General features: G+C 43.1%; 1 protein-coding gene across 1 annotated transcript; it reads right to left on the minus strand.

Annotated features, from left to right (window-relative positions):
• Nucleotides 1-1,541: 1,541 nt before the first annotated feature.
• On the minus strand, nucleotides 1,542-10,530 carry ATPAF1 (ATP synthase mitochondrial F1 complex assembly factor 1). The gene is made up of 9 exons (XM_050307089.1): nucleotides 10,301-10,530; nucleotides 8,813-8,921; nucleotides 8,202-8,252; nucleotides 7,987-8,049; nucleotides 6,705-6,755; nucleotides 4,903-4,950; nucleotides 3,882-3,977; nucleotides 3,187-3,294; nucleotides 1,542-2,300 (listed from the first exon to the last, which is right to left on the minus strand). Exons 1-9 carry the CDS (start codon nucleotides 10,501-10,503, stop codon nucleotides 2,106-2,108), a joined length of 924 nt encoding a protein of 307 aa, XP_050163046.1. The 5' UTR covers nucleotides 10,504-10,530; the 3' UTR covers nucleotides 1,542-2,105.
• Between the last annotated feature and the right edge of the window lie 43 nt (nucleotides 10,531-10,573).

Raw genomic sequence — 10,573 nt, forward strand, 5'->3', positions numbered from 1 at the left:
CTACTGGCCAAACTCAGTGCAGCCCACCCTGTTATTGCCCACACAGGAGCAGCCTGGCCATCTAAATGGTTTTCAGCACAAAACTCACCCAGAGTTCACAAAGCTGAGCAGACGGGCTCAGGCAGGCTGTGTGTGTGTGTGCCCAGAGCTTAGAAAAAGGAGACAAATCTTCCCTCTAGTGGCTGCACGGCACATAATTCCCACAGTTACCTTCTCTACCCGAGAGTGTTATTTTTCACCAGCCCTTAGGCTCAACACAGATCCCAAGTACATCGAATCTTACAAATTCTGTGTGAGTTTTTAGTGGTTTAAATCTGGCACAGCTGCTGGTTTGCACAGAGCCACAGCCAGCCCTGGGGGTCTGTGCCCACTCTGCAGCTTGTAGGTACCTCTTCTAAAAGCATCCGGTAATTCCCTGGATGGGAATTCACACCCAATGTACATGAGTTGCTGCTAAAATAAACTCCCAACAATAAAACATACTGTCTACATTTAGTGCTTAACTGAAGTGTTCACATCAGAGAATGGTTTGGGTTGGAAGGGACCTTTTAAAGGTCATGTAGTCCAAAGAATGGGCTGAGAAACTACGGAATGACGAGTATTACAGCTACAGGATCCTAGAAGTACACCAGCAAGCGGTGTAAGAAACCTTTGTAACTAATCACACCTCCCTGTCAGGTCGTGGCTGAGGGTAACACAGAAAATCTGACATGAGCCCTGCCCAAAAAATTGGTCTTCCTCTAACAGAGAGACGAGCTGCATGCCCTTCCTGCTGACTTTTCTTTGGCAAAGAAGGGAATGCTTGCCAGCCCCAGCAGGTTGACAGGACACAGTGTGGCCTGGACATAATAATTAGTGCTACGGGCAAGTTAGTGCCAGGGATTCGATGCAGACGTGGGAAGTATTTCAGCATTGCTCCTGGGAAGCTCCTGGCTGTCCTGTGTTTACTCCTCTCCCTGTGCAGTGCTGCTAATGCACACACAGGCTGCACGTCCCACTGCTGCACTATGTCCTTGTCCACCGACGTGTCGATTGCCTCTGCCAGGAATGAAAACAAGAGAAGCTCAAAGCATGAATGGTTTGGGATTCTTTTGTTGGAGGCAGGTTTAAAAACCCAAACCTGCTACAGTCTGTAAAGCCAGGCTCTTACCAACACTGCTGTGTTAAAGCAGCTCCACATATTCATGCTAACACTTTTTTTTTTTATGAGCTGTCACTCGTGGTTGGTGTCTCTCCCTCTGTCACTACTCCAGTCCATCTTGCTTTTGTTACAGATAGTAGTGCCTTTCCTGAAATAGGAACAAGAGCTATTTTCTGTCCCTTCAAATACCATTTGTGGAGCTGCCTGACCAGATGCCAGTCTTAAAAAAGTCAAGTCTGTAAAACAGGCCATAATTCCTCCACACTATCAAAAATATACAAAAAAATTAAACCCATGTTCACACCATCATACTGCTCAGGAATAGCATCTCAAGGACAGAAACATAGCAACAGGATCCAATTAATATATCAATTAAGAAGCACAAAATTCCCAGAACAAATCTAGTCACTCTGTTTTTTAATCCTGAGACAAACTCAGGCCACAGTATACATCTGTGTAAGAAACCTCACAAAGACACAAAGAGGCATCTGTTTTACACCATTGCTCCAATTGTTTCTTCTTGATGGACAAGCCTGTATAAATTCCACACAGATTAAAAAGCACTGGACCATGCAATTATAATGGTGGAGGGCATTTAAAATGCATTTACTGAGAAGAAACACTGGTTGTCATCTCTTTCCTGATGTCAGTTACACAGTTCCCTTTCTGTCACTTTATTTCAGATTTCAAAAATCCAGCAGGCGTTACAGGACAGGGAAAATGGCTCTTTCTGATGAAGTTACACTGAAGTGCAGGGCTCCATTCTGGCAATTAGTTACTGTCATTCAAGTGTCCCAAGTCCTCGTCTTGCATCACTGCCAGACAGGCTGGACTGTCGCATTCCCAGGATGTTTCCAGATGCCTTCTGTAGCCAACCCCAAGTTGCAGAACACAAAAGACAGGACCACCCTGTGCAGGACCCCCTCCTGCCTGCTGCTGGCTCACTTCACCCGCAGCTCGGGCTCTACGACTTGTCAGAAACCTGACCAGGTCTCAGTTCCCTTCCAAGTCCACTTTGCTCGAGCTCTGCTATAACTGACATGTATTTAAATTCACCAGATCTGTGGTTGAAGGTCTCCACCAGCTCGTAGGTCTCGGAACGATCCGTGGCATAGAAGAGCTGTGCCTGGTTGGCCAAGCACTGGGCTTCGTGCACCACCTGCCAGGGAAAACAAAGAACCTCTCACCACCCACTGTGGGATTTAAGTGTCCCGTTGAAAAAGGCTCTTTAGCAGCTGAAAGGCCACAGGTCCTGCTCATCAGATGGCGCAATTCCAAGTCACCTTTGTTTAGCGAATCTCAACAAACCACCTCCCTCCTGCTCCTGACCTACTTACACACTTCAGCACTGTGTGTTTTAACTACTCCCCTGCTGTGCCTCAGAGGTCAAATATGTCTTTCCTCATCCCTGCCCACTCTAAGGTGCTGGAGATGCACCAAGTCCTTATGTTTCCCCTCCTACAGCTGACCTACTTGCAAGGATTGTTTGTTTACTCTGAGATACAACAGGGCAAAAGCATTACCAGTGACTCTGCTCAACGTTTCCAAACAGGTGTAAGTGGGTCAGTTAGAGGTGGGATATTTTAGTTATCTTGTCCCACCACGACAATCCCCGGTGCCATCAGCCCAGGCCCTGTGCTAGTACAATTTTGCAAATAACTGTGCACCCACACAGAGAGCACAGGCACATAGAAACCAAACACACAGCTCTGGAGGTCTCCTGCTCTGATAAATATAGTATTAAGCTTCAAAATACTGTTTTAATTTGTTGACAAGTAAAAAACAGAAGCTTTTTTTTTTTTTTTTTACAACAATGAATTATAATACCCAAATTATAAAAAAGGGAATGCATGAGCTGAAATCATCAAAGACTGATGATTCCCTTCTAGCTTTCCTTAACATTTGAGTAGATTAAAGAAATCTAGCAAGACCATTCTTTGGCAAAGGGTCTTTTCAAAGACTTCACTATAACTTGGTTGTAGTTCAAAACTGTAGCAGGAGTAGCAGCATAAAATGAAGGAAGGCAATGAGCAGACTTCTCTTACCAAGAACTTGGAGTCCATTTCTGCTGTCATTAGTACTATCCCTTTCTCCTTCTGCAGCTCGGGATAATGGTACAAGACCAGCTGGCTTGGAGCTGTTTCACCTTGGGTCTGAAGCAGAGAAAGAAACCTGTCAGTGTCCCATACAGAACTTCAGCTCTACTGCAGATTTGGCTGCTTGATTACAAACCCTTGAGCATTAACTGCCCACAGAGGCAGTTCGTTTTCAGGGCTTAAGTGTCAGTTCTAATTAAAAGTTCATTATTCCTGGTATTTATGAAAAACAAGGGATTTGCAGAATTAGGTTGAGTTTTTTTCCTTGACTGGAGACCATTTTGCAGTTAAAAGAACCTACAACTTTGAGAAAGATACTTCACCTTACAGCATCTACTGCTATTTTAAGCAGCTTGCACAAACAGTTCTAAAAAGTTTGGCTCTTGCTTCTATTTTGAGACTACTGGACTTCTGCCTCATGTAGATTAGAGACACTCAATACCCATAACTTTACTAATTTGCCTGTAATTAATTTACTCATTAACTCATAGCTAATGGTAACTTTTTTCATGATAATTCTTTTCAAGTTAAGTTAGACAACCTGCTGGTTAAACTCTTTAGCAAACACCATGTATTTCAATAGGCTGATATTGTATATTTCTGGATCTTAAGCTGATTCTGGTCTTTTTATTTCAAACACTCACCTGAACATTTATTAGGGAAGTAAAGTGTAATTCTGTTCCTGACCATTGCCCCACAAAGAACTCATACCCTTCTTTTCTTGGCAAAGCATACAGAAACTGCAAAGAAATGACAAAATAAAAAACCAAACCAATTTTCCCTTTCACAGAACAAAATGATGCCTGTGTCACACTGGCCTCCAGCCTTAATGCTTTAGGCAGAGAACCACAACAGAAAAAAGGGTTTCTTTGCCCCAACAGGAGTGACAGGACAACAAGAGCCAGTCTTCAAAGCAGACAATAAACCAGAATTACCTTAGCAGTGTTATTTCATTAGCAAATATGTAGGCACATATTTTTATCAGTATTTTACAAGACACATAAAGGAAAGGAAAGGACAGTGGAAAGCATTCAGTCTCTGACCTTTTTGTTCCTGCCTAGAAAATTAACACCAGAAATGGTCACACAGAAGGTAAGGAACATTTAGAATGTTTAATCCTGTAATTTCACCAACTGTTCCAGAATAGGCAGCAAGCATTTTCCTTCTAGAGGCTCACAGCCTATTGGGCTCCATAGGCTATAGACTTGCTCATTTTCCCACACCAAGGGAAAGGACAATATGGGAGCAGAAAAACACGCAGGATACCTGACTAAATGCCAGTGCACTGCACAGAAATGCACTTAAGGCTATAAATAACTTTCCAATCTCCAAGTAGCTCGGGAAGCCAGATATATTTGATCTTGCTCTTGGCAAGTGAAATATATGGGGCTAATCCATCAACCCAGTAAAGTCTCCATTCCCTGGGACATTCTGTGCCTCAACCCTACATCTCTTCTATCTAGATCAAACTGGTTTAATACACATGAATGGCCATAGCTTTATCTGAACACTAAGACAAGTATCTGAACACCTGGATTTCACTAACTGCCCTGACACAGTAAGTATCAGAATACAGCAGGGTCAAAAGTTTATGGATTAGGCTTTGGAGAGGGGAAGAACATTGCAGCTACACCACCACGCCCCGCGAGCCTCTGCCATACGTACCGATGGACATTTCTGGGCTCTCTTCCATATTAAATCAAACTTCTCTGCCTTTGGGGAAGGAGAAAGACAAATTCAATTTTCCCAACACAAACGTGGATGCAGAGTTGTTCAAAATCACCTCATTAACCTCTGCAGGGTACAACTTCCATCTGGAGGAGGCCCCACACTGTGGGAACAGCTAACGATGAGCGCATGGAAAACTGAAATTTAGTTCTTAGTTACCTAAATGTCATCGGTATCCCATTTTCACAATGCTGTGCCTAAGATGCAGCAGCAAACTCCTTGGATCCAAAGCTTTATTCCTTGGAGGTAGAGGCCCCATGCCTCAGGCTTACATTACATCTTGTTTCAGTAATTGCTCCACTGCATCACACAGTGTCTACAGCTGAGCAAGACAACATATCCCAGCACATCCAAGTTGTGGATTTTACATCACAGTCATCTGTTCTTCAGTAAATGCAGCCAAGATACACACTCAAATAATATACTTAGTTCTTATTTATATTAAAACCACAATCATATTTGGCCAGCCCTGATGAAACCTGGAGGTCTCATTCACATGTTCTCTTGTGTTCCTCCAAATCCTTTGCTTCCCAGCACTGTATATTAACACCTACTCTAAGGTGATCAGGAAAGAAAACATATGCCATTCATCAACAAGAAAGTCCTCTGTGTGTACTTCTGAGCACTGGAGAAATTATGCAAGGCCTTTCTTCCTAGCCAACAAAAAGCTTCTGGCAAAAGACAAGGTGGTTTTTTTCGCTCCATGACACCATGAACTGCTTCCTAATGTGCCTGGGATCTGGTTTGCATTGAAGTCTTAAAAAGCTTCCAACGCTGCTCTTAAAACAGTGCACCAAAGAGCAGTGCCAGCCCCACTAATGAAAGACCTACATCATCTTAACTGGAATCCCTGCCTTTGGCCCTCTGCTACAGTCAATGTGCAAGTCAAACTATTTTCACAACATCCACACGTTGGGAAAACCGAAACCCAGGGCTGCTTGACTTCAAGTCCCACCCTGCCGTTTTCAGAGCATACAGCACATCACACATTTAGGGTACAGCCTCCCACTGACTTCAGCTGCAGCTCAGAGGGCCAAATACAAGTGCAAATCAGAGCCCAGACCTAAATGAGGTTTCAAGAACTCAAGGAACACACAGTTTGTGCACAGCTGTGAAAAGGCAGATTTAAGAGATCGCGATCACAGAAGGACTCCGTAGTAAAAATTTAAAAAATCCCCAAAGCGAAAAAAAAACAACCCTCCTTCAGCCTAACACAGACTAAGAGCAATTAACATCTGGTGAAGTTATCAGGAATAAGAAATATGATCTTATCACAGGAAACACCATGCAGTCTCAACAGAAGACAGTGCTGCCAATAATTGTAGATGTATGAAACTAAACCACATGTGATTAGCCATGTGCAAGTTACCAGCCAAGGGCTCTAAACTACTATATTAACCTTGAGTCAGCTGTTTGTGATGCAGGGAAGAGGGAAAAGGAACCAGCAACCCTGAGAAAAAATTAGTAACTCTAAAAATACCAATGCTACCTTAAAAGACATGAGGGCCCTGTGAAGAGTATTGGATGCTCATAATAAAATAAGCCTGGAAATTCAAGCCAGGTGTACAGAAAAAAAGTTCTTGATTTATTGAGACTCCTCTAAATGAGTAAAAAAAAAGTTTGTTCTTGAAACCTCATTTTCCTTCAATGATTGCTTTTAAAAGCAACCGAATCACAGTGGGAAAAGAAAGCTTTGCATGCTGGCTTTTCAAGTGCATAACTACAGGGGAACTACTTACAGGAATAACAGCATAAACTGTATCTTTTGCAGAAAAATACTGATTCCATATCTGTAGGAAACCAAGAAGATGAGATACAGTTAAAATACAGAATCTAGCAGTAATACCAAATGTTTCAGAATGTCAACTAACCTTTGTAAGCACTTTGAGAAGTCATTTTTCAATCAAGCCTGACTGAGTTTCTTGCTAATGCAATACACGCCTCCAAAGGTTGCAGAGTACTTGTACCAAATGACAGATTTCAATCAGGTAACAGAAATCATCAGTGGGCTCAAGATGTATCAGCTTTCAGAAGTGCTTCTTACATTCTTCTCAAATACCACACTAATGATTTCTAGAGGGTTTGAGAGGTGAGGGTTTTTTGGTGGTTTGTTTTGGTTTTGTTTGGGTTTTTTTTTAATAAAGAACATACAAAACATTTTCAACAGAAAACAAGTCTTTGCATAATGCTCCTCTGTGTTGACAATCTTTTTCTCCACCACAGCAGGATGGCAATACCTATACAGAAAATCATAGTTCCTAAGCACAGGTAAAAGTCTAGGGTTCAGGACTTTTCCAGTTGCTCTTCCCCAGTCCTACATAACTGACGAGAATTGTCAGCAAAATTTTTAAGCAATGAAACAGAAACAGGGTAAAGAAAATAAAAGATCTAACCCAAGCCATATCAGAGACATGCAACAGATATGACTTTTAACTAGATAAAAGGGAATACACTACAAAGCCAAGCAGGTATTAGGGAGGGCAATTTGATTTACACTGTTCTTCAAACAAACCGACTCACCCTGCTCCTCCTTACCCTAACCAACTCTAGTATGAGTACACAGGCTCCCAGGTGACAGATAATGCAAACAAAGGTACAAAGTGGCAAAAGCTTTGGTTTTACTCATGCAAAACAGATGTACAACCATCCACACGAGCTACTACTAGGATTTCCCTTTACCTGGCATTAACCCTGACAGGAACTTGCTAATGCCAATTCAACTGCTACACAGTAAATAGCAACAGTAAGAATTACAATAGAGACTGGTTTTGAGTCAAGTCTAGATGTATTATAGATGTATTATTTATCAAGTAGGATAAACAAGAGGTACATTCTAGAAGGACTTACCTAGATGGATAAAACTTTATCTTCTTCTATTGATATGCATGTGAATATGCTTTTTATAAATATACATCCATAGCTGTGTTTCATTTTTCAGTCTAAGTAAAATTTCCATCCTTACATGTAGATGACTATTAAGCACAGACGTGAAGCAAACCTTATTCCATTTAAATCCATCACCTGTTTTATCTCCTCCGCTGATTTTTCTTTCACCATCTCAACATTAAGAATTGAGTCAAGTGTCTGCAAGAGAAAGTATAAAGAATTTGGCACGATGGCAATTCTCTGATTCATGTAAGAATCTAGAATTAATGGATGCAACTATAGTGAACAAAATCAAACTAGAGGAACTTAATTCAATGTCCCTTCCTAACACTTAGGTTCATTTCCCTTACCTTATCCTTCGTGAATCCTCCCTTTGATGTCTTCGTGCCCAAGCCTTCTGCCTACAAGAAAACATTCTTCTTTAGTTTTACAGCTAATGCCTTAATATCATTTATTTGCCTTCCCTGCCAATCATAACACGGCTGCTGACAAAAATCTCCTGAGTGGGAGCTTAAGTTTCAGATATTTGAAGATTGCTGCAGCGTATTTTTGATAAAATAAATGACTGATTAAGTTAAATAAATAACTTAACATTAATTATGAATTTCAAGGCCAGAAAGGATTAGTTTAAAGCAAACTATTATGCATTTTTGGATCCAATACTATTGAACAGATTTTTTGCATTCACTGAAAAATGATAAATGGAAGACGGTGTCACTCCATCTTGTCAAACTGATCTGGAACTAATTAAACACTTAAACAAGACATCAGCAGGGAATTTAGAATCTAAAAAATAGCAAAATAATACACTGGAATACAGAACAATACTTTTAGCCATCACACAATGAAATTCCAGGGCTCCTATGAACCGGAACGCTGAAAGTTTGTAACATTATGCTGAACCCATATAAATAACTTTATAGCTTTAATGTATGTGATTCACAAAGAAAATTGGCCTTGCCTTTTCTTCCATGCACCTGATAAATTCTCCTTGTTTGGAATATCCCACAGGCTGCTTTTTCACTTCACTTCTTTTTTCCATACGGGATTCAAACACATCTGGACTGGATCTGAATTGGAAAAGGGACTATTAACAGTATAACGGAACCACAGAACATCTTGAGATGGAAGGGACCCGTAAGGGTCATCCAAGTCCAACTCCTTGGAGCATAACTAGACATAAATTAATATAACTAAAACATTTCAGTTTTCAGTTATGACAATAAACAGGAACAATCACTGCAGTGTTAAGAAACTGTCAAAGCTGTTGCACAACGTATCTGCTGAATCTCCTATGACCCAAGGCTTTGGATTTCAGTTTTTGGCACTGGATTCCAAGGAGGCCGGGTTGGATGGGGCTCTGAGCAACCTGGTCCAGTGGGAGGTGTCCCTGCCCACGGCAGGGGGTTTGGAACTGGGTGATCTCTAAGGTCCCTTCCAACCTAAACCATTCCACAGTTCTACCGATTGAGCTTATGAAGTCTTTTGCTTCATTTATTTTTGTTGTTAAGTAAGGTGACCCACCTTTATCAGGATAATTCAAAGCCATGATTCTTCTATGGGTTGTTCCAGTTGAGGCCTTTCCAACAAATGGACTTACACCCAAAATAAGACCAGCTTCTACCTACTAATTTTCTGTTCGAATCTCCCTTTACAGTATGACAAAAGACTAGAAGCTGGAATACTCTTTGCCTGCTCCAATGGTTTCCAAAGGTGGAAAGCCATGCTGGGTGATTAACATCATTTGGCCTTTTTAAATGCTTACTGTGGTATTTGATTCATGTTCCTAACTTAAAATTTTGGTTTTTTTTTTTAGCAAAACTATCTCTTACTAAGCTGAGCACGTCAGGAGACCGCCTGGGTATGGACAACATCCCTGACACCAGCAACTCCCCCCAATTTGCCTCTTATTTTTGGGGTGCCTCGCCCAATTTTTGGGGGTCCCTTACACTTAGGGGATGCCCAGGATACTGGGGAGAACTCACAGACTTTAGGAGGACCCCCCCGGATGTCAGACCCCTCCAATTTTTAATGCCTCACCATGGGATGTTCAGGACACTGAGACAACCCCACTGCTAATCTCTCTTTTCCTTCCCCAAATTCTGGGGTTCCCTCACCCTTAGGGACTCCCAGGATGTTGGGGAGACCCCCAGGATTGGGGGGGACCTCCAGGATGTTGGACCCCTCCTCTCAGATTTTACTGTCCCACTGATCTCCCTTTTCCTCCTCCCCCGAGATGACACTCGCTGACTCGGTGCCAACCACACGTGAATTTCAAGGCAGCCATAGGCCTAAACTGATCAATTTCCGCATGAGGGCGTAACTCTAAAATATAAGGACCTCCCTCTTTTTAAAAAAAGAAACCTAGCTCTCTTTGCCCAAAAAGCAGCTCCCCCACCCAGCTTTCCCCCTGCCCCCTTCCCTCAGCGCCGCCTCCCCCGCCCCGCACCTCCGCAGCTCCTGGATCTTGTGGCGGTACTTCCCGTAGAAGGGGTTCTCCTCCAGCGCCGCCTCTCCCGATCCCGCTCCCGCTCCCGCTGCCGGCCCCAGCACGCCCCGAGCCGGCGGTGCCAGCAGCCCGAGCGGCCGGAGCGCGGCGCGGCTCCTCAGGGCAGCCCCCAGCCCCCAGCCCTGGGCCAGCGGCCCCGCCATGGCCGCTCCGTCCGCCCCGCGCTGCTCCCGCCCCGCCGGCCGCCCACAGCCCGCCCCGCCCCGCCCCGAA

This window comes from Myiozetetes cayanensis, unplaced genomic scaffold (genome assembly GCF_022539395.1).
Source record: "Myiozetetes cayanensis isolate MyiCay16 unplaced genomic scaffold, myiCay2020 scf12, whole genome shotgun sequence".
Lineage (NCBI taxonomy): Eukaryota > Metazoa > Chordata > Aves > Passeriformes > Tyrannidae > Myiozetetes > Myiozetetes cayanensis.

What these genes read in the sequence shown, in the direction of transcription:
- ATPAF1 (XM_050307089.1), bottom strand. Translation starts at nt 10,503, where the DNA reads ATGGCGGGGCCGCTGGCCCAGGGCTGGGGGCTGGGGGCTGCCCTGAGG. An exon ending in GAGGATTCACGAAGGATAAG is followed by an intron (nt 8,050 to 8,201) that starts GTAAGGGAAATG and finishes TTTCTCTTGCAG; the next exon opens with ACACTTGACTCAATTCTTAA. An exon ending in CTTCCCTAATAAATGTTCAG is followed by an intron (nt 3,295 to 3,881) that starts GTGAGTGTTTGA and finishes TCTCTGCTTCAG; the next exon opens with ACCCAAGGTGAAACAGCTCC.